Below are 24,928 nucleotides of genomic sequence, written 5' to 3' on the forward strand. Positions count from 1 at the left end.
TATTGATAAGCATATCACTGTTGTTTTGTTACTGTGCTGTGGAACCCACTTTGGAAATACCATTCTAGTCAATACAGATAGATTGGGCTCTAGAGATATAAGTTGACTTGTTCTTAATCCTACCTAGTCAGAGGCAGATTGGATCCCAGAACTTTGTTCTCCTGACCCTGGTTAGGTGCCTTCAGTGTTTATAAACCCCTCAGTTCAGTGCCTGACTAACTTGTTTGCATAGTACCAATTATACTTCACTGCCTCCGCACTAGATTTCATAACTAGCTTGTGGCAAAGCCCGTCTAGAACCTTGATCTGTTCATTTCCATGTGTCTTATTTATGTTTGATCACACTACACTTAGGTTTGATCGCACTAGTTTCTTTGTGCTGTACTATATTATTCTGTGTATTAGGCTGTGTTTTATAGTGATAGTATCTGTGTACTGTATGTGCCCACTGGCTATGTATCCCTGCATTTGTGCTTTTCTGGCCAACTATTTGGGTGAGAATGCTCTGATACAATGAAATGATAGAACTTTACCTACCATTTCAGAAAGTGCCATGTACACGAGATATTTTTGCTTTCTTTTCATTCATTCTTTGGACGTCTGTTTAGTAACAGATATAACAGCAGTCATATAATCTCCATGCTTATTGTGGTCTTCTCTCTTTCCTTCTGCCCTTAGAGTGCTGGCATAGTGTAGGTCTTCTCCATTTTTGTGAAAAGAGTCCCTGCTCAGTATTCACTTTTCTCTTTTGGAGCTCTGTAAGGTGATGCCTAAGTAACAAAGAAAAATTGTGGGTGGGGCAGGGGGTGGAGTTTAAAGTGGGAGAGTTTGATGTTCTAGTACAGAGGTAGACTAGGGGCCCTTATGTGTTAGAATCCAGATGTTCAGGGGCCCATGGGTGGCTCAGCTGGTTAAACGTCAGACTCTTAGTTTCGGCTCAGATTGTAATCTCGCTGTTGTGAGATGGAACCCAGTGTTTGTCGGGCTTGGTGCTGAGCCAGGAGTCTGCTTCAGATTTTCTCTCCGTCTCCTCACCTCTGCCCCCCCCCCCCCAATGTGCATGTGTGTACAAACGCACTTGTGCATGCACGCTCTTTCTCTCTCTCAGATAAATAAATAAAAAGAAGAATCCAGATGTTCAGACATTGCTAAAGGAGGAAAGGACTTCTCCTTAAGTGCATTCTGCTTAAAACCTCTATCCAAAATCTTGCATACTCTGTGCTTTCTGTGCTTCCCTTTCTGTCTCAGCACTTACTTTATTTTAGAGTTCACTGAGTCTCCAAATATATTTTAGGGAAGAGCAAGTAGAGGGTACAGCTAACTGGGCATTGCCCATCTTTCTCCCTAGAGACTATGTATCTGGGAACCTACAGCCCTGGGATCTTGTAGAAAGTGTTTGCTTTTTAAATGGGTTCAGATTTGTACCAGGGAACCTCTGAAACTCCCAGTACTAGCACATACTATTGTGTGAGCTCTTGGTTGCTATTTTAGAAATCATGTAATTTTTTTTTTTTTAAGATTTTATTTATTTATTTGACAGAAAGGGAGAAAGCACAAGCAGGCAGAGTGGCAGGCAGAAGCAGGCTTCCAGCTGAGCAGAGAGCCTGACATGGGGCTCCATCCCAGGACCCTGGGATCATGACCTGAGCCAAAGGCCCGAAGGCTTAACCAACTGAGCCAGCCAGGCACCCCAGAAATCATGTAATTTATTTGAGAACATAATTATTCGATTTCTTTAGCTGTTGTCCAAACTTGGTAGTCTTTAAGGTATATTTTGGCAGAGTATTGTTGAATAATATATAATTTAGCATTTCTAGGTTTTCAAAAATTAATTTTTTTATTTTAATGTAGTTGACACACTAGTTTCAGATACACAATATAGTGATTGACAAGTTTATACATTATGCTGTGTTCACTATAACTGTAGCTAACATGTCTTGATATATTGCTATTACAGTATCACTGATTATATTCCTTATGCTGTGCCTCTTATGTCCCATGACTTATTCAGTCCATATAATTGGAAGCCATTATCTCCTTTCATTCAGAGGTGGAATCTAAGGGGGGGAAGAAAAAACCCACAAATGAATAAACAAACAAAAAGGCATTTCTGTATTTTCTATAAGATGTATATAACCTTTCAGAACTGAAATTGGTTATTATCAGCTTTGTCTCCTAGGTGGCAGCACTATACTTAGTCTTTTAACATACATGGTAATAAGCCGTATGATTTATCCAAATCTTTACTGTAGTTCTGATTTTAAACGGCAGTTTTGCAAGTCTCTGTACAGTGGTACTCTATTTTGTTTATTTGATTACTTAAGCCCAGTTGATATCCAAGTTTATCATTTTGTCTTTTGTTTCATTTTTGAGGCATTTGAATGCCTTGAGTATATATACTTAAAATAATTTATCAAAATTACAGGAGGAATAAAGGAATTGTCAAACTACCAGAATAATATATGGCTGTAAACTTTTTAAAAATTATATTCAGTTTACACATTATAATGTCACGTGTTTCTCTTACAAAATATTAACAGCATTTTATGTAATCTCTTTTTCTTGTAAATCTTTGGGAAAACCACACATAGATACATGTGTGTATATTTTACATATATGGACTCAAGGTCAAGATATATACCATGATCAGCACCCGTGAAGTTTCTCTCATGCTCCCTCCCAATAGGTAACAGCTATTCTGACCTCTATCAATACAGATTAGTTCTACCTGTTCTTAAACTTGATGTAAATGAAATCTTACAGTATGTATTATTTTGTCATAGATTTTATTATGATGATTTGGGTTGGATTGTTTCTGAAAGCTAAAGCATCATCAAAAAATCTAGTACTGGAAGGGATCCTGGTAGTAGTAGTGGACCCTGGTTCATTGCCAGATGCCCCTCGTCAGGACTGAGTACTCATTCCCCTAGCTGCCAAGTATTGGCAACTGAATGCTCAAAGCTGAGTCTCTCCCTGGAGATTGCCCTTACCTCAGCTGAACAGGGCAACCTGCACCCAATGACTGACTAATGAGGGATTATAAATGTTCTATTCCAATTCAGAACAACTCTGCCATGCTATCTCTGGTCCAAAGTGACCCCCCCAGGGTCAGCCAAGTCCTTGTTTGTGACTACAGAGCCCCATTTCTCTTTCTGCCCTGCCCTCACAAGTGATCATCTCGGGAGCACCCACAATGAACTTCCTGCTCACTAGTCTTCCTCTCAATCTGTGTTATGGGTAAACCACCCTAAAATGTAGGTCTTCTATGGTTCTGTCTCCTCATATTACTGATGAAGAAACTTAGGTCTTGTGAGGCCAAATGCCAGGTTTTCTTACTCCAACTTTGAAACATAGTCTAATAATCAGTCAGCTACTGTTTATTTATCTGTTGTATGCAGGGCGCTGTGCTCAGTAGTTTACTTTAGAAGAACTGTGCACAGGGCAGTAAATGGAATATGAAAATTGTGACCTATTTAAGGACATATAATATGTCCATGGCAAAGCCAAGAATTCAGTTCCAATATCATGTCTCCCAGTACTGAGTTTTCCACAGTAGGTCATGCTGCCTTCTTACTAGTATGGTTAGAGAGGTATTTATTAGTTTAAAAATACCTCATATTAAAATAATGAATATACTCAGACATGCAGCCATAAGCTCAATAGATGATATCAAGGAGTAGTCAAGTTGAGACTTATGTGGGAGGATTCTGAATAATATTTCAGAAATACAGAAAGTAATATATGCTTGTTAAGGTCAATTAGATTTAAAAAAATTATTATTGAGGAATTATTGTTTTTGTTATTAATGAGTGCTTTTTGGGGAGAAAAGTTCACTTTTTAAATTTAATGAATATTCTTCATTCAGAAAGAACTGAAATTTCATATATAGAAGCTGCATATTTATTTTAAAGGCTCCAATTTATTTTGAAAATCTTTGGGCAGAGATTACAGTTACATAATAAAAATTAGTGATTTGGTTTGATCTGCCAGACTAACTGATGCAGGTAATTCTAAAGTCATACAGATGTAAATCATCTCAGGCTCAGTAGATTGATGATAGGTAATTGGAATATAGTTTTGTCTCACTGTTAAGGGGCTGTCACCCAAAATTCTGATTGTTGAAATTATTTTTATTAGATTACTTTAAAGATGTCAATTTTAGTTAGAAAAATTACGTAGCCTTTTAGCAAAATTCACTGGAGAAATTTAAAACCTATCTAATTCTATATTCTTTATTGATATACTTGAAAAGAATGGGCAGTTTTTCTAATTTGTCAATTTTAAAATGGCTTCCAGTCTTAGAATTAACCAGTACAAAGGAGTAAAACATTGTTTTTATACCCACAGAGTATCCTGTTGGTATTTAAAAGTGGAATTACTGCTTCCCTAATTTATGATGAATGTATCACAAATTGATTGATATGGTTTTCTTTAAAGTCATGTCAAGTATAACTTCTCTTGAAATTCATTGTTGTTTGTACAGCAATAATTTGGAAGTATTTGTTTTCTCCATTGTTTAATTCCTGGTACAGATTACTAAGCATATTGACTGGAATGAGCTAGAGATGGTGAAAATTCTGTTTTGACCTGTTTATAAAATTTTTTTGTGAAGACTTTGTATATATTGTTTTTACCACATAATAAAACATGTAATAAAAGATTTTATTTCTTTTTAGGTTGATTTTTATATACATTGTATTAAAAATGACCTTTTTCCCTTCCAAATAGATGTTTAAGAAACTCGTAAGTTTTTTGACCTGGATTTTAAATGGAGGCTAAGTTACACCTCAGTTTTAGGAGAAGTACTGAACAGTTTTGTTTTCTTAAAATCAGAACAAACTCTGAAAAAGAGAACCCTAATTCTCAGTACCAAGTGTTTGTTTTTTTTTTTTTTTTTTTAAGATTTTTTTTTCTTTTTATTTATTTATTTGAGAGAGAGAATGAGATAGAGCATGAGAGGGAGGAGGGTCAGAGGGAGAAGCAGACTCCCTGCTGAGCAGGGAACCCGACGCGGGACTCGATCCCGGGACTCCAGGATCATGACCTGAGCCGAAGGCAGTCGCTTAACCAACTGAGCCACCCAGGCGTCCCTCTCAGTACCAAGTGTTTGAATAAGAGACTTGGCCAAAGGCATAAAGCAGGTCAACTTTTCTGACAATCATTTAGTGAGGATAATCATGATTTGAGGGGCAAATGAAATAATACATATGAGGTATCTTGAATACAGTCATGTGCCATACAGATGAAAGTTATTTTCACTCTGGACTTGAATGTGAAAAGTAGTATGTACCTCTATCGTAAAGTTGATAATATCATCAGACTTGTTCATTTCCTTGTTGGCAAGCAGTATTGTACCTTACTTTTCAAAGTTTATGCAGACCACTCAACATTTTTGGGAAATCCTTCCTAATAACACATTTCTAGGTAAATTCCTTCTATTTCTCACAAAAAGTCTTTATTTTATAGCATAAGTTCATTATTTTTCTTGTTTGTCCCTCTGAAGAATTAACAGAGGTGCCAGCCATCCTCTGCATAACACTCATGTTTATTGATTCATTTATCCTTTTTTTTTTTTTAAGTGCTTACATTGTGCTGGGTATTATTCTGATCCATCAAGTTCATTATACATAATTTTTTGATGGGATAACATGATATGTAGGTTCGTTTTTTTAATTTAAATTCAGTTAGCCAACATCATTAGTTTCATATGTAGTGTTCAGTGATTTATCAGTTGCGTATAATTCCCAGTGCTCATCATATCACGTGCCCTCCTTATGCCCATCCCCCAGTTATCCCATCCCCCTGCTGACTGACCTCCCTTTCCGCAATCCTCAGTTTGTTTCCCAGAGTCAAGAGTCTCTCATGGTTTGTCTCCCTCTCTGATTTTAAAGATTTTATTTATTTATATGACAAAGAGACAGCAAGAGAGGGAACACAGGCAGGGGGAGTGGGAGAGGGAGAAGCAGGCTCTCCGCCGAGCAGGGGGCTCGATCCCAGGACCCTGGGATCATGACCTGAGCCGAAGGCAGATGCCTAACAACTGAGCCACCCAGGTGCCCCTCCCTCTCTGATTTCTAACATTCAGTTTTCTCTCCCTTCCCCTATGGTCCTCTGCACTACTTCTTGTAGGTTCGTTTTTTTACATTTCATTAAACCTGCATGGCTTAAAGGGGGCAGAATGAGAAGCTATGCCATTCTGTTTTGAATATGAAAGTTGGGACTTCCTTAATTGTGGGCCCCCATAGCTGTAAAAAGATAGGAGGAAGCCCCTACCATCATTTTGATGGTTTCTCCCTCCTGTTCCATACTGTAGGGTACATCCTATGTTACTTAAAGCCATGGTGGTAGAGCTTTAATTAGAATGGGCGTAGGAATTTTTGAAGCAGTAGGGTATCCTGCTTTCTAATTGCAGCCTCCTCACAGGTAATAGAACTCTGTTGGAAGGAAAAAGCCAGAGCTAAGATTTCCCTGTTGTTAGTCTCCCACAGTGAATTATCCGGGAGAAGGTTCTGACATCAGAGCTCTTATATTAGTGTACAACTATGCACAGGCAGACATCCTCACAGAAAGAAAAAGACATTTCAGTGATCCAGGCAAAACTGATACTTCACCTGAATCATGAAGACCATTGACCTTAGTTTTCAGGATCCTGTTTCTGTGCCAAAGTATTCATCCAAAAGTCAGCAAAAAAATAAAAACAAAACTTTAACACAATTATCTTAAATGAATTTTTGCCAAGAAAGGTTTTTTTTTGGCATGAATTAACAGCATATATGCTAAGTTTTACATTTTTGTTTTATCTAAAACATTGAGAAAAATTATGCTTATTTAAAGTTTAAATGCTTTTATGTAATTTAACTTTGTATTAGTAGTATTATTCCCTTGAAACTCAATAATTGGACCAAAAAATCAATTTTTTTTGTTTGTTTGTTTGTTTTTTAAAGATTTTATTTATTTATTTGACAGAGAGAGACACAGCGAGAGAGGGAACACAAGCAGGGGAGTGGGAGAGGTAGAAGCAGGCTTCCCGCGGAGCAGGGAGCCCGATGCGGGGCTCGATCCCAGGACCTGGAATCATGACCTGAGCCGAAGGCAGACGCTTAACGACTGAGCCACCCAGGCGCCCCCAAAAAATCAGTTTTTAATAACTGATAGCTAATATAACCTATAAGGTTCTCTGAGAACTTCTAAAACTTTACCTTTTAAAATAAACTCTTTTTAAAATTCTTAAAATAAATTTCTTTAGTTCTTCTCTTGACACCACCAGATTCATTCTGCCACAGTTCATTAATGTCTCTAGTAAGAAGCACAAGTAATAATTTGTAATGTTAGAGATGAATCTGTTGGTGGAGTTACTATAGGTACACATGTGTTAGTTGCTGCAGCGCTAACACATTCTAAGCTTGTGCCTAGTCCAAAAAAAGTTTTCCTGCCCAGGACACAGAGTCATATGATGAAATGAACTCTTGAAATACAATTCCTTCCTCTGAAGAGCACATTGTATTTCATGAATTTGTGAAACATGCTTATATGTTATCCTTCACTGTCTTTCACAGTGAGTTGCAAAGCATTTCCTATCGAAATAAATTTTCATAGTAACCTACACATTCTAATTTAATATTGGAAAATAATATTCAATTTTTTACTTTAATACAATTACTACAGTGTGACCACTAAGATCCTATTTTGCTTTTTGGCACATCGGTTTATTCATCTAGGTTGGAGTATATTTACTATTAACTAATATGTTTAAAGGATGAACATGTTAATAACTATAAAATGCTTTGAAAGTAGTTAAAACAAATACCCGCGTAACCTTGTAAAGTAGCATCATCTTCATCTTATCATTGCCTTCCCCTTAAAGATGATAGAGGAATCATTTATTCAGGGCCATCTAACAAGAACTCAGAGCCAGGCTACTTTTGCTCAATGACTCCAACTTTAGGGTAGGTGGCTAGCTCTTTGGAGAATAGAAATAGAATTCAGTTGACCTTGGCATTTTTGAGAAGTGGTTGGTTAAATGTAGAATTATTTTTAAAGGGACAGTCACAGAGTAATTAAATTAGAGACAGGAAAGAAATTTTTTTACTCTTTAAGCTTTATTAGAAAAAATCTTTACTGGATAGAATAGAGTTGGGATGTAGCAGGGAAGATTAAGATTAGTTACCAGGAAAACTTTTAAAATTATACAGCTTTTGAACCACGGAATGTATTTTTGAAAGAAGTAGAAAAATCATTTAAGATTATAGAGAAACTCACAACTCTGTGTTAGGTGCAGCTTTTTTGAAGAACAGTTATTATAGAAATGGCAGCTTGAGGCAATGCCCCTGGTAAGGATTTGATGGACATTAACCTCAGAGGGAATCTAATAGATTCTACTAGTATTGTGAGCTAGAGAAGCCATTTTTGGGGTAACTTTGCTATTTCCTGCATGGTAGCCACATGTTCTATAGCCACATGGCCTATTGTAAATCAGTGCGTGGTTAGAACTGGGTGGCAGAACCATCAAATCCAGTGTAGATCCAACTGGATCTAGATGAGTTCCAGCAGTGGAGCTGGGTCTTTGTGGCTTCTTCCTAAATTACAGTCAGCTCCACTGAGTCCAAGAATGGCCAAGAAAGATTGCTCCAATTTTGCATCATCATTGCTCACAAAATGTGTGAGGAGGCTACCCTTTTCTGAATCCACTGTGCTTTCCTAGAACATCCCCACTCCCACCTATGGTATTTTCTGACAGTGGAATGGTTTACTATTGTTAGACTCTGCCACACATCTCAAAAAATAGGTAAACAAAAAGCTGATGGTGAGGGTAGCTCAGAAGAATGCAGACATTCTTTTTTTTTTTTTTAAAGATTTTATTTATTTATTTATTTGACAGAGAGAGACACAGCGAGAGAGGGAACACAAGCAGGGGGAGTGGGAGAGGGAGAAGCAGGCTTCCTGCGGAGCAGGGAGCCCGATGTGGGGCTCCATCCCAGGACCCTGGGATCATGACCTGAGCCGAAGGCAGACACTTGAGCCACCCAGGTGCCCCAAGAATTCGGACATTCTTATTTTTTAAAAAAGATTTATTTATTTGAGAGAGAGAGATACCAAGAAAGAGCACTAGCCAGGGGGAGGGTCTGAGGAAGAGGGACAATCAGACTCCCCGCTGAGCAGGAAGCCTGCCGCTGGGCTAGAAATCTGGACCCCAGGATCAGACCTGAGCTGAAGGCAGACACTTAACCAACTGAGCCACCCAGGCACCCTGAATGCAGACATTCTTAAACTTTTACTTCTGTCCCTAACATCTTAGGAAATATTTTCATGGTCAGTGAAATCCTTTCTTATACATACATGCCTTAATGCTAAAGTGTTTTTCAATTAATAGAAAATTTACATTTAAATAATTCAAACGTTTGTTTTAAGAAAAAAATTGTCCATAAATATATATGTGTATGATTTATATTTTTTATTCCTTTGAACCATTAGCTTGAAAGACAGAAGTGTAGTTTTATACAGAATATAAAAAAGGAGGGAATGATCATTTTACAAAAGGATTTTTCATGTTACCAACAAATTTATGGGAACTGTCTTTTAAAAAGCAAGTTTCCCTAATGCAATTAAAATATTTGATTTTACAGATGTAAGTTACACAACACAAATAGCCATTTCAGATACACTGATTTGTGTATGAGCATTTTAATTGAAGTTAAATACTCAAAATAAAGATCAGTAATTTGCCCCCTAAAAAAATATACAGTGGCCTATTATTATTATAACTCTAAGGGAATATTACAAGAGAAGTGATCATAAGAGCTTAACAAGTAAAACTTTTTTTTCAGTTTTAAGTAAATGTATAATTATTTTAAATCTAATTTGATAATGAGTCCACTGCAGTATCTAAAATAATAATTTTATTAGTATTTGTTTTTTTTATATATTCCAGGTTTTAATTACTACAAGGACAGCTTCTGATCATTTTAGCACCCAGTATGTTTTAGATGGCAGCGGCCACATAATTTCTCAAAAACCTTCACATCTTGGTCAAGGTAAGAGAGTAGCTTTGTATCTTTGCCTTTCCTGTCTTTTTTTTAAAACATTGTTACTCCTTAAATTCAAACGTGCTGCTTCAGGTTTGGTCTTGATAAAGGCTAGTTTACTTCCAAGTGAATATATTCACCCCTTACTTTAGTCACCAATCTCTTAAATACTTGGAATGGTTCTCAAGAGGAACTGTGTAAAAGCCTTAGGACAAAAATATGGATTAGTCACCCTTCTGTAAAACTGTAAGAACAGTATTACTATTGTTGGATCACTAGTGTTTTCTTTATCTGTGAAGGATGATATTTTATTGAAATGCCTAAAACATTATTGATTTGGTAATCATGGTAATAAACAATACCATCAAGATACTATGATTATATAAATAATTAAAATATATTTATTTATGGAAAACTTCAAATGTATGTGCAAGTAAATAGAATAGTGTACCCATTGTTCAGTTTTTTTTTTCCCATTATTCAGTTTTATCAGTTGTCCACCCATTGTTAATGTTGTTTCATCTAATATCCTTACCTACTTCCTCTTTCTGTATTATTGGAAGCAATTAAATGTATTAGTTATTGTTGCTATTTGTAATACATTTCTTAGTGTTTTATACACTTCTGTAATTTTATTACATTTTAATTGACATCTTATGTTTTTAAGTTCCTTTACTATTTACTTATAAGGAAAAAGAAAATCTCTTCAGGCTTGAGTTTCATGTATCTCCCTTAATTTTTTTCATATTGCTAACTTCTGGTAATAGAATGTTTAAAGTTGAGAAAATGTTGAAGATATGAACTCTTTAGAGTCATATTCAAAAGAATTATTTGATCTGAAAGTCCCCGTGTTTTTTTATTGCTGTTTGCAATAAAATTTGTATCATAAATTCATTTTTTAAATTTTGTGTCCCTTGTAATTTATTAAAGTACTATATTTTTTCTGTAGTTTTTTTCTTTCAATTTTAATATTAAATTATTGGATTTATTTTTTTAATGATTACCATCTTTTTTCATTGAAATATATTTTCTTGTGGGGCTCCTGGGTTGCTCAGTTGGTTAAGCATCTGCCTTCAGCTCAGGTCATGATCTCGGGGTCCTGGGATGGAGCCCGCATCGGGGATCCCTGCTCAGCAGGGAGCCTGCTTCTCCCTCTCCCTCTGCCCCAACCCCCACATGATTTCTCTCTCTCTCAGATAAACAAAATCTTTAAAATATATATATTTTCTTATATCTTAATACTGATACCAAATTCACTTTTTCTATTATTTTATCTTAATACTGATACCAAATTCACTTTTTCTATTATTTTATCTTAATACTGATACCAAATTCACTTTTTCTATTATTTTATAAATCTTCAAATTAGTTACTGATTATTCCTGCTTATTTAGAGTAATATTTTTATATCCACACAAAAGAGTTAGTAAGAACTCTTAAGAAAATACACTCTTTCTCATTTATTCAGTTAATTAAAATGAGCTTAAGTCTACTAGCTGTTTAATTTGATGTATAATAATATTGTACATATTTTAATTAAGATAATAGACTGTGATTCTTTTTATGTATTGAAGGTTAGGAAAGAGAAGGCATTTTTTTTAGTATGGTCCCTTTCTAGAAATGCTCTGACTCCCAATTTTTAGGAGTTCAAATTAAGAAACCATTAGGAGCTATTTGGGTGGCTATCTGTAGGGTACTTTGAAGTAATCTAATCACCTTTTAAAACTTAAATGTATTTATTTTTATCTTAGAAGTAGCCAGTCTAATCTGGATGGCCTGTTGCTCTGCATCACTCATTCTTCTCATACTTTCCTATGTTCATCTCTGTGGGAACTATGAAATAGCAATACTTAAATATGGAATCCCTCTGATCTTTGCCCATTTGCTGATTGATTTTTTTTTTGGTGACTAAGTCTTCTACTTTCACTGAGACTAGGTGTGCATATTAAAGAATTTCTGCAGTCAAATGAGCCTTATTTTGCACATTCCTCTTAAGAAACAATACACTTGGAAGGTCAGTAGTTGTGAAACTAGTAATTGCCTTTCATGATTCATTTTTATCTCCTAATTATAGTTGATTGGCTAGGAAAGCAACAAAGAATAAAGCTCTTAGTTTCAAATTGCTATAGATGGACATTTTATAGAAATCTGGAAATACTTTCAAAAGCCTTTTACATTTATATTGCCCAGGGCTGATAGTTTTTGAGTGATTGAATCACAGACTCACATTTCACCAACAGCTGTCATTCAACTTCCATTTAAATATTTTCTATGTAAGGGTTCTTCATTTAGGGTTCTTATAGATTAATTTCTGCAGTGGTGTGAACATCCTTGCTTAGCAGTTACTCCTCATGTCATCCGATAGATCGGATGATGACACCTGTAGACAGCCTAACTGTAGATGCAGGGACAGCTTACAACAAAATCTTTTTTAGGCATTGGAAAATTTGTTACCCCTTTAAAAAAACATATTTAAAGTGTTTAAAAATAGTTGACTGGAGATTCCAGTTCTGGTTTTTCTGGGTGTAGGTATTTGTTTTATGGGTTAATGTAGCTATTTAAAATGATATATGTGCTTAATAATATGTCATTTTAAATTACCCTTCTGTTCACTTCTATTTTAAGACATTTTAAAAATTAACAAATGTAAAAAGTCCTCAGCTTTTAAATTATTTTACCAATAAGTTACTAAATTATTTGTTTTAATCCTGTCTTTTTTCTGTCATCACTTCTATTTCCTTTACCCTAATCAGTATAAGCTTTCTAAACTGATTTACCCTCCTGGACAAGTTCTTTTAACACCTCCTAGTACTTCTGCCTTAGGAATTTCTCCGATACCAAAAGTAGTATATTTAAAGTAATCAGTGTAGTTCCTTTCCTTACCCTGTTATTGGAGTAGAGCATCGTGTTCTTTGTAAAAATCCCTGTTGGGTATGATTGTGCATGTATTGAAAGATTTTTTTCATCTGGAGAATATGCAGTTTTTCTCCTTAAATAGTTTAAGAAAAGTTTGATATATTCAAGCAACCATACATCTTTACATTAGGAATATAAATAGCTGCCTTTATAAATGGCATAACATAGGGTCATGTAAAAATATAACAGCCATACTATAGGACTGCAATTTAATTCTGGTGTTTGTAGAATGTGCTAAAGTTAGAGAGGTGAGCAGTTCTCTTGTAAAATATGATAGTATACTAGGGCCTCCTCCCTATTGGCCAGTATTACTTGGTACTTTTTTTAAGGATACACATTTCATTTAGAATCAGCAAAGTTTTCCATCATTAAGTTTTATTCAAACATATATAATCTTGGCTTATTGGTAATTCTCAATTGCTCTAAGAGAACATTTTTAGCTGCTGAAGCAATAGTTTATCAATATATAGATTATAGTGTGATCTTTCATTTAAAAACCAAGAGGTATCTTTTCTTTTCATAAATACATTTATATTTAGCTTTATTGATTTTTGCCTGCCTTCCTTCTCACCATCTGTCCACAGCCACTATTTATGCCATTATATTTGTCACAGCTAGTGGAGAACACAAATGAGTTAAAGGAACTCACAGAATAGTGGGGAATACAGATGACTAACTAAGTAATGACAGCAAATAGAAGCCATCAGTTGCCTAGAGGAAGGTTAGGGAGTTCTTCAGAAAAGTTTTCATTTGAGTTTGAAGATGGTAGGTAAGAATGGGTGGGCGTTTAACCTTGCAGCAAGAGAGGAATGGTGAAGGGAAAGAGCACATACTTTTAAAAACTTCAATTTTTTTTTTAAACCCATTGAAGAACTACGTCACAAAGTAGACAAATACCATATGATTTCATTCATATGTGGAATTTAAGAAACAAAACAGATGAACATGGGAAAAAAGAGAGGCAAACCATAAAACAGATTCTTGGCTATACAAAACAAACTGAGGGTTGCTGGTACAAAACAAACTGAGGGTTGCTGGAGGGGAGGTGGGTAGGTGGTTGGGTTAAATGCATGATGGCTATTAAAGAGGGCATGTGTTGTGATGAATCACTAAATCTTATACCTGAAACTAATATTACACTGTGTGTTAACTAACTGGAATTTAAATGAAAACTTGGGTGAGTTGGGAAGGAAGTTAAATGAACTAAGTTCAAGAGAAAGACAACCCCTTCCTAGACAAGAAGAGACTGGTGGCTACTTGCATCCCTGGGAGCATTAACTGAGTCTGGAGGCATAGGTGGTCTCTGTTGTGGATAAGGGATCTTTTATGGACCTTGAAGAAACCAGCTGAACTTTTAACAGCCACATGTGAGCTGACATGACAGATTGGAGGATGGGATCGTCAAACACAGAGCTGGTTTCCTCCCAGATGCCAAATCTCATCAGGATCTTTGCTGAGTAAGCAGTGATAAAGAAAATTGGGACTGAGATAGAGAGACAAAGATCTTAAACTCTTGCAGTGCTTGGATCCCAAAGCCTTGCTAGAGGAAAAGACCTGATTCCATCCTTAAGACATTTGAAACTGGACGTGAACTGGAGCTAAATAAAGGGACAGCTCAGCTCCAACCCAGATACATTCCTAATTATATTGAAGAGATCCTCTCGTCACTCTAGCTGCTTGACAGAAGAAATGAAGTGCCTTCTCTGGGGGAAAATATTATCTACTTCAGTATTTATTTCTTTTGTACACAAGGTCTGGCAAAAACAAAAATATTGAGAAACAAAGAAAATGGAATCTATAATCAAGAGAAAAAAATAGTATAAGCAAACACAAACATGACCTAGATGTATGAATTAGCAGACAAGAACTTAAAACAACTATGTTAAAGAATTCAGAGGAAAAGATGGTCAAAATTGGTAAAAAGGTTGAGAATTTCAGCAGAGAAATGGAACTCTAAAAAAGAACCAAATGAAAGTTCTAGAACTGAAAGTAGAAGTTTATACCTTATAGCCAACAGTGAGCCACTGAAACCTATTAGGTAGAGGGCAAATATCATGTTATTTACAAAATTAACCAGCAGAACATTATAATACCATGAATTATATCTTATTATAAGAAGTGTCATCTTGAACTGAGTTTTGAAGGAAGGAAAGGGACTTGACATAAATTTGAGATTTTTAGAATAGAATAGATAGGCCTAGAAGGCTTATACAGTAAGAGGTAGAGGGAAGAATCAGTTAAAGCTAGAATATATGCCTTTGGAAACTGTTGATGTCAGTGTTATATGAGAAAGAGAATAGGTATAAGTATCAGACTCAAGGAGGAAAATAATGAGTTCAGGTCTGGGTGTAGTTGGTTTGAAGTGGCTTTGGGACATCCACATGATGATATTGAATAAGCATTTATATGTAACTTGAATACTGTAGGTCTCAGATAATATATCTTAGTCAATTCTGAGATGCATGTTTTGTCACATTTTGACATCTCTGAAAACAGGTTGTGGCTTATAATTAATGGCTTCCCCAGATCCTTTTTGGACAGGAAATTTTGTGTATTAATTGGTAATTCATGTGTTGATTACAGGAATAAACAATAGTTTCAGAAATATTTTCTTGCAAAACAAATGCTTTATGAGACCTAAAAAAGAGAAAATAGACACAGGTGATAGAAGGGGTTAAATACTGGTGTATATAGATTTGAAGATCTGTGAAGTTCTTTTCACATCTAAATGTGCTTTCCTCTTAATCTGCCAACAGGTACAACTGTAACTGCTTTAAGATTGTTTAAGAATCTACCTGTAAGAAAGCAGTTCTACTCAACTGCTAAAAAATGTAAAGATGAAATAAAAAAGGTCCAGGATCTCCTCATAAGCTATGGTATACTTAAGCCTGACTTAAGGATTGTTTTTATACATAACAAGGTAAGCGTTATTATGCTTTTTTTTTTTTTTTTTTAAGATTTTATTTATTTGTCAGAGACTGAGCAAGCAGGGGGAGTGGCAGGCAGAGGGAGAAGCAGGCTCCCCGCTGAGCAAGGAGCCCGATGTGAGACTTGATCCCAGGACTCTGGGATCATGACCCGAGCCGAAGGCAGGTGCTTAACTGACTGAGCCACCCAGGTGTTCCCATTATTATGCTTCCGTAAGATTTTTTGGTATGTAATATTATTATAAATGTATTTTATCTAAATCAGATATGTACAGTCTTCTTGCAAAAATTTGTCCACATTTCTTTAGTTTTATCTTTATTATATAAAGATCATCTTTACTTTCTTAATCTGATATCTAAATGAAATCTGATTGAACCTTTCATTTCTTAATTTCTGAGATCAGTGATTCTTCAAGTAGACATCCAAGAAATGTTTGAGGGCTTCCTAAATATGAAGATGAGCAAGACATGTTCTCCTTTAAGGAGTTCACAATTTAGTGATGTTTTTCACTTTCTATTACAAACTTTTTTCTTTGGAAGAGTTTTTTTTGTTTTTTTAAGGAAGCTCTACCTCATTTCTTTCCATTTTTCAAAGCGAGGCTGATTAAGAAATTCTTGTTTCTTAATGAATCTTGGTTGGAAAGAAAAGTTTATGTATTTTGTGATTATTCTGTTTTTCATAAAGTTCTACATGTGCACTTGAAATATTTATGAGAGTAGGACCACACAGCAGAAGTCTGGAAACCTCATGGGGAGTTGATAGTTAACATTTATTGAGGGTCTGTGCAATGCTACATCATATCCAGTCCATTAAACTCCTATAATCCACAGCAACAACTAAATGAGGTAGACATATTAATTTACCATTGTCCTCTAAACTGAACTCAGAGAGGTTTAAAACTTTGTATCGCACAGCTACTGAATTGTTGAGATGGGATTGGAAACTTAATGTGCCTACAGAGTGCAGGCTCTTTACACCCAACTGTCTTGTGTTCCCATTTTAATACTATATTATATTTATAGTTCTGTTCCAGGTTTCAGAACACTTATAATAACTTTGTAAGTTAGGTAGCATTATCTCTATTTGTATGAGGAACCTGATGCTCAGAGTAATCAAATAAATTGTTTTATATTTTACAGTAATTAATAGTACTGAGGTCAGAACCCTTCTTTCATCCAGTTTTCTTTCTACTCTATGTCTGTTTACTTGTTATTAAGAAGATTCTCTATTAAGCCAGCTGTGATAGAATATTTATGATCAAAATCTCTGATCATCTTAAAAAATCAAAAAAGAAGAACATTAAGATTAGTCAGCCACTTGTTCCTACTGCCGTAGAGCTCAACCACATGATACCTTGAGATCTCTTCCAGCTCTACCATGCTATGATTCCTCAGGATATTGATAGATGGAGCTCATCCTGCTAGTATAAATAACCCCATGACCTCTTGATCCAAAGGACATTTAGCAATTAAAAGTTAAATGTACCCAGGTTAAAAAAAGATCAAGGACAGAAGAATCAGTGATCAGGAAGGGAAGACATATGGAAAAAGGTAAAATATGATAGGAACTACATATTTTTAAAAGAAAAGCAATTAGAAAAGTTTTAAGCATGAGAAAGTAATACGAGATTAAACCAAGATTTCTGCTTCATGTAATGGAAATGAGTATTTAAAGTCAAATACATATTTTCTAAGTTTTGGATAAGTTTATATAAATTTTCCCATCCACTATAAGATCATCAATGCATGCATTATCTTCTGAGAATGGAAAGTAGTATTTTATGAAATGCTGCATTTTATTATTTTTGGAGGACAGCACATCTGAACTGATACTGAACAAACATTAGTCCCTTGATGTCCTTCAGTAATTTCAGATGCAATTCAAATCCTAAAGAGTATGCTGAGAGTATTATACCGTGAAAATAATGTAAGATTATCAAAAATCTTAAAGTAAAATTAAGTATTAGCTATTATTACACAAGGAAATCAAGGACTGAATTAGAATAAGCAAACTGTTTTCAAGCTTTCTTCTCTTAGTACTAATTATTGATCCACTTCTGTTTCTTAATACTGTTCTGCCTCAAATGTTGAAATATATTGTTAACCTCCCAGAAGAGCAGTGGCACATGTCATAAATCTCTTTGAACATTGAGACCTGCTGTGCTCTTAGCCTTTTTCTTTTAAACATGTTTATCATTCTTTATGTGCTTTTCTGAAGAATTTTTTGCCTTTGCCTAAAATTTACACATGACGATATTGACATCTTTTTTTGAAGTTTTTTTCTTCTTTAGAAACAAACAATCATATTGCACATAATATGAGAAGTACTATTGCTATTTTGACATCTTGGATTAGATACTGTTCCTTCTTTTTATGAAGGTTTAACCTGCCAAAACATTCTTTGAATACTGATAATATTGATGTTCTTGCCAGTATGGTTATGTTAGAAAGAGGTATTTTTCTTCTTTCATCATCATGTTCCTTGAAAGCATATTGAATAATGAGACAGCCAAAGGGAAATAATTTACAAGTGGATTCAGTGACTTTATTTAAAGTAAATATTATTTGGAGAAATTGCTAGAGCCATTCCTTAAAAAGCACTGTAGTATTCGGCTTTTGTTGTAATAACTGAATTCCTGTGGGGTCCTCCTGTGTATATTTTCATTTATACATTTCATGTATAGTTATTTCCTAGGATTAAAAGTTTTTCTCAATGTGATAATGTCTGAAACTAATTTAGTATTCTAGCTTTTTCATATGTGCATGAATAGTTTTGTAGACAACTAGTTCAGAGCATTATGTTAAATTGTGATTTCAAATAGGGGATACTTTCATACTTCATACTTGCTGATTTTTGTGAATATTTTCTTCTGCCTAAAATACTATTCGTGGTTTTAAAAATTGTTTTGAATTGAATTTTGTCTTGATAATTAGAAGCCCACTGTATTACAAAAGCTGAATTGGATTATCACTGATACAGGGTTTTTACTGTTATAAGAGAGAAGTAATTTAAGGAGTGATTTCCCACCTACCTACCCCACCTCCATGTCACATGAGTGTTAAGTCTTATTGGGATCAGTTTATTTATTTTTGAGGTCTGGAAGAATGATGACACAGCTTCGAAAAGTTTAATATCTCTGGCATCAGTCACTCTGGGAAGAGGCAGGACTTTAGCAGGGAACAGAGACCCAGGAAAGTGGCCTTGGAGATTTGGTAGTGAGTGTAGTGGCTCTCTCTTTTGACACATAGTTCTCTGGGTCTCTAGGAGAGAGAGAGACTCTTTTGAGGTGGTGGCTGAAGATTTGGGAGGAAGCAAGTGACCAAGAATGATAAAAAAGGGACATGTTATTTGATTATAAACTGAAAATAAAAAAGTAGTATTTTATTTTATTTTATTTTTGCATCTTTTATTCTTTTTATTTTATTTTATTTTATTCTTTATTTTATTCTTTTCTGCATCTTTTAGCCTTTTACTCAAATATTGTTAAACGTCTCAGTTTTGTCTCAGCTGTGCCATATGAGGAATCAAGAAAAAGTCCACAGTTGGACCAGTGTTAAAGGGTTAACCCCCTCCCACATCCCAAGCAAGGTTATGGAAGCAGTATAGTCAACAAGAAATTCCAGTTCAGGACTGTGGTTCAAAGCCCTTTTCTATGAAGAAATTATTCTTCCAGTTCCAACCTTGAAAGTTTTGTTTGGGTTTTGTTTTGTTTTGTTCTGTTTTTTTAATTAACAAAGGTGGAGGTCCATTCAAATATAGTTTTAAGGTTAGCTTGAGGCTGATTATCAATCTTGACTGGTTGGTTGGGATTTGGGGTTTTTTTTTTTTTTTTTTTTGCTACTTGCAGATTAATAATAATAAATTTTTTAAATGGTTCTCATGTTTTCTTCTTATATTTATTTAACTTTTCATCTAATTTCTGTGAACTATTTTATAGAAAAGATGAGAGACCTATATAAGTCACATTTTACTGTAGTTTATTTTGATTTTGATGTTTATCCATACTGTTGAAGGAATCTCTGAATTCTTCCCCATCCATCCCCAGTAAGAAGACATAGTTATTCTTCATCTTCTTCTGTAACATTATTTGCATATTTCTGTTATGTCATTTTTGCTTTGTTGGCAGTGATTTGCATCCTGTCTCCCCTTCTCAGTAGACTCTTGTGGGGGGAAGAGCTGCATCTTACTCATACTCCCCTTAATACTCACAGCATAGTGCAGAGTAAAATACTAAATGAAATAGATGGTGCTAAACTCAAAATCACATACATTTATAAAGCTCCAGGTTTTGAACACTCTGGCTTCTTTCAGACCTTCCTCATATTATATAAAATTAATCCTTTTTTTGAGGATTCATCCTTTTGGATTCTCCAATGACCTCTTACATTTTTACAGAGTATGTTCCCCCTTGTATTGATATATACTATCCTAGTCTGTTTCTAGTCAGGAAATATATAAAGACTGCATGGATGGGACAGTGGGGGAAACAGTTGACAGGAACATAGTCTTTAAGAGCCATCAATTTAATATATTTTGTTTCCATTAACTTAGTTAAATGGAACTATGTATATAATTATTCCTTTACAGATCCTCTAACCAAAGGTATTTTATATATTTACTATTTATCGTCATATATTTCTCTACTTTAACACAGTAGATTTCGAATCAGTAATATCCAGAGAATTCTGCACAAATCTAGCTTTTTTGAGCCTAGGCCTGTAAAAGTTGATTTCTGAGGCCCTTTTCAACTCTAAAACTCTTTGATTTTTTTTAAGATTTTATTTTTTAAGTAATCTGTACAAGCAACATAGGGCTTAAACTTACAACCCCAGATGAAGAGTTGCACGCTCTACCAACTGAGCCACCCAGGTGCCCCTAAAACTCTTTGATTTTTAAGGAGGTCGGCATGTATCTTGAGCACTTCCATTTCTTTCTGACAAAATTGGAGTTTCACATTTCCACCACTAGAAGATCTAAAGAGGTGACTCATATATCAAATTACAAAATAATAAGAATTTATACCTCCTGGATTCCTAGATCTTTACATCTAGAAAAGACAACTGAAAATCTTTTTTTGTTCTGTCCCAAACCTTTCAGCAAGTAGAGTATTTTTTATTCTAATCCCTTGCCATTATATCTTCATGTGATCCGGAGTTTTAGTTCATTACCCAATAACTTAAATGTTTAATGTAGCGTAAGATGAGCTGAAGTTCAGATCTCTTAGACTTTATTGTGACGTTCATTCTCCTTTGCTGTAGCTTTTCCACAACTACCAAATACAGAGCTTTGAGTAGGTGCTATGGAATAATTATGTGATGGCCTGTGGAATAATTATGTGATAGGAGCTTACAGTATAAGTGAGGAAAATGTGAAAGTGTATGAACATTTAAACAGATGAAAAGAATAATGAAAACTTGTTGATTATTGAATGATATTGATAAATACTATGAAAAGTAAGAGAAGGGAAAGATTACTTCAGGCTAGAATTGTCAAGGAAGACTTCATGGTGGATGTGTTTTGATCTGTATCTTTGTGTGGATGTTTAACAAAGGTCTTGGCTGGGGTAGATGTGTGTGTGGAGATACGTTTGACCCCCATAAACAAAAGTTCTCTCTTGCTCGGAACAGATAAAACATCACTTTACCTGTCACAAAATGTTTAGAGAACTTGCCTAAGGCCTGAGAGCTTCACGGAAGTAAGCTTAAATGCTCTTTATAGTTGGGATTCAATTCTGTACTAAATATAGGTGGTAAGGGAAGAGAAGCTCAGCAAAATCTCTGAAAAAAATTCCTATGAGTGAGGGAAGATATCTAATATGCAAAAATGAGAACTTCTCCTTAGGTTTTTATTGATAGGAGCCAGGTGAGAGCCCAGAGCAATGGGGTGTAGATGTCCATTGGTTGTTACCATTAGGGAATCTTCACTTCTGAGAACAGAATCACCCTCTCTCCTCCATGCTTTTGTCTGCAGGTATCAGATGGGATTCCCAGAACTCTCAATCCTGGCAAGACCTCTCTGCCCTTTCCCTTAAAAGTCAGAGTCTGGAAACTACAAAGTGCTTTGGGACTACCAGCTCTATAATCTCATCATGTTTTTATTCTCATTTATGTCAATCAACCCAAGAAGCCTGAGTCTCTCAACTCATCCCTTATTACCTGGACCCTTTTTAAGATTTTATTTATGGGAGCGCCTGGGTGGCTCAGTCGGTTAAGCCGCTGCCTTCGGCTCGGGTCATGATCCCGGGGTCCTGGGATTGAGCCCCGCATCGGGCTCCCTGCTCAGCGGGAAGCCTGCTTCTCCCTCTCCCTCTGCCTGCCTTTCTGCCTACTTGTTCTCTCTCTCTCTGTCAAATAAATGAATAAAATCTTTAAAAAAAAAAAAAAAAGATTTTATTTATGTATTTGAAAGAGAGAGAGAGCATGAGTGGGGGTGGGGGCGCAGAGGCATAGACAGAAGCAGACTCCCCCTGAGCAGGGAGCCTGACGTAGGGCTCGATCCCAGAACTCTGGGATGAGGACCTAAGTGAGCTGAAGGAAAATGCTTAACCAGCTGAGCCACCCAGGTGCCTGGACTCTTTTTCTCATACAAATCATTGCTTTCTCTAACTCTGTCTCTCACACATCCCCATGTCCTGAAATGCCCCATTTCATGATTAGTCATGAGTAAAATCCCTGTGTCCTTAGCCTTTTCTTTGATCTTCTTGCTCTGAAATCTGGCTTTCCCTGAGAACACTATATCTTCTGCAGTCCTTTCAAATGGTGACTGATTTCTCTCATCTGTTCCTCACCTCATTATGCCTCATTGCAACTTCCAGACCATTCCTTTTCCTCTCCAACCCAAAATCTCTAGCTTCTCAAATCTTTTACCTTTTCTCCAGTGATTTTTTTTTTTCCCCTCCACCCTGCGTCAACCATTAATTGCAGTGACTATACCATAGACCTTGTCATGGCCAAAAACTTCACCTCCTCCATGATTTGTGTTAAGTATTTCATTCTCTGATCATCACCCTCTGTTTCTCCAGCGTACTCCTGCCAACAGTCTTCAGACTCTACTGGACCTGTGATCCATTGATCCTATTGTCTTTTAACTGTTTCTTATCTGTGATTGGTTCTCTTCTTAAATTACAAGGTCTCTAATTATCATTGCTTTTCTGTCACTGAACTGTACTTGTTTGACTAACCAAATCCTGGTTAAAGCCATCTTGTCTTCTTGGTGCCTGAACCAAGCTGGATGTACTGGAAGAAAACACACCCATCCTAAGTAGTACCACTTTAAATTCATGATCACTAATCTTAGTGCTGCCTGGTAGTTATACTGTGTTTCTCTAGTGCATTTTCTCTCCTGGTCTCTTACATCAGTGCTTTAAACAGACTAATGTGCATGCAGATAACTTGGGATCTTATTAAAATGCAGATTCTTACTCAGTAGGTTAGGGAGAACCTGAGATTCTACATTTCCAACAAGTCTCCAAGTAATGTGGTTGCTGCTGGTTTGTGCACCACACATTGAATGGCAAGGTCCCAAATGGCTATTTCATCTTTTCTCTCCTCAGACAGGCAACACCTTCTTCTCTGTCTTCACTGTCATCTGAGCTTGCATCCTATCTGAGTGAGAAAATTGAGGCAATAAAAAGAACTTCCACAAACCACCCACCTATCTGCAGTTGTGCTCATATATTCAGCCTTCCCTTTGTCACTATGGATGTACTCCCCATGTTCCTAGGAAAAGCCGACTCCTTCACTTGGGCAAAACTTCCTGAAAATAGTTGTCTTTATTCATTGTCTCCAATTATTGTCCTTCCATTCTGTCTTGAACCCACTTTCTCTCAGGCTTCCTCTACCACTCTCCCAAAACTGTTCTTGTCAGGGTCGCCGTTGACCTCCGGATTGCTAAATCAGTGGTCACGTCTCACTCCTTATCTTACTTATTAGCATTTGCCACAGAGTAAATTCTGTAGGTCTACCTTCAAAATACTAGGTCTACCTTCAAAATATATGTAAAATCTAACTAGATTGCACTATGTCTGTGATTATCACTGTGGTCCAAGCTACCATCATCTCTCACCTGGGTTTTTGTAATAGCATCCTAATTGGATCTCCCCATTTCCGTCCTTGCTGTCTTCAGTCTATTTCCATCCCAACAGCAAGAGTGACCCTGTAAAAATGTAAGTCAGATCATGCAACTCCTCTTTAATGAGTTTCCATCTCAGTAACATCAAAGCCTTTATAAATGACCTATGAATTCTGCATCAGGGTCAGTAAACTTTTTTTTATAAAGAGCCATATAATAAATATTTTGGGGTTTATGGGCGATACAGTCTTTTACAACTATTCAGCTCTGCTGTTGTAGCAAGAAAGCAACCACAGACAGTAAAACTTCAAAAAAAAATTTAAAGGCAGTTCAGTCCTTGGGCTGTAGTTTGCTTATCCCTGTTGTAGATGATCTGATCCATCATTATGTTTTATCTCATTTCTTTCTTTCCTCTGACTCACTTAGCTTCAGCTGAGCTAGCCTCCTTGTTTTTCCTTGACCTTGCCATTCATACTTTCAACTCAGGACCTTTGTATTTATAGTTTCTTTGCCTAGAACACTTTTCTGTATATCTGTCTTTTAAAACTTCTCAGGCTTTCTTTAGCCCCCCTAAAATTGCAACTATTTCCCTTACCCCAAGCCATTTTCCTGCTGTATTTTTCTTCTTAAAACTCATCACCATCTAATATGCTATATTCTATACTTATCTTGATTTACTGTCTTTGTCTTCTCTAGAATATAATTTCCATGAGGGTAAAGGTGTTTTACTCTTGTTTCACTGCTGTATTCCTAGAGCCTATAGTAGTCTTTCATATAGGTGCTCAAAAAATATGTGGTATATGAATGCAGTCAGGGGTTTGGAGCATGGAGGACAGGAGTGCTCCATCACATGGGTAGCCCTAGTGCATTCTAGATCGTGAACATAGGTATTTAAGCACTTAAGATATTGGCAGATATGGTCACTAGGGGTTAAAGACAGCAGCTGGAACAGAGAAGTGGCAAAATAGCAAATATCAGCTCTTAGACCTGAG

The 24,928-nt window shown here is 35.9% G+C and overlaps 1 protein-coding gene across 7 annotated transcripts in view; it reads left to right on the forward strand.

Moving 5' to 3' along the window:
- PMS1 (PMS1 homolog 1, mismatch repair system component) overlaps positions 1-24,928 on the forward strand; it is an 88,766-nt gene that overhangs the window by 17,904 nt on the left and 45,934 nt on the right. For all 7 annotated transcript variants that reach the window (XM_064586815.1, XM_064586817.1, XM_045868354.2 and 4 more), the window contains 2 exons: positions 9,929-10,031; positions 15,695-15,858. In XM_064586815.1, coding sequence (XP_064442885.1) covers positions 9,929-10,031; positions 15,695-15,858 — 267 coding nt within the window. The remainder of the gene's footprint in view (positions 1-9,928; positions 10,032-15,694; positions 15,859-24,928) is intronic.

The sequence above is a fragment of the Mirounga angustirostris genome, unplaced genomic scaffold (genome assembly GCF_029215605.1).
Source record: "Mirounga angustirostris isolate CCGP_5_RB_7025 unplaced genomic scaffold, mMirAng1.0.hap1 SCAF_3, whole genome shotgun sequence".
Classification (NCBI taxonomy): Eukaryota; Metazoa; Chordata; class Mammalia; order Carnivora; family Phocidae; genus Mirounga; species Mirounga angustirostris.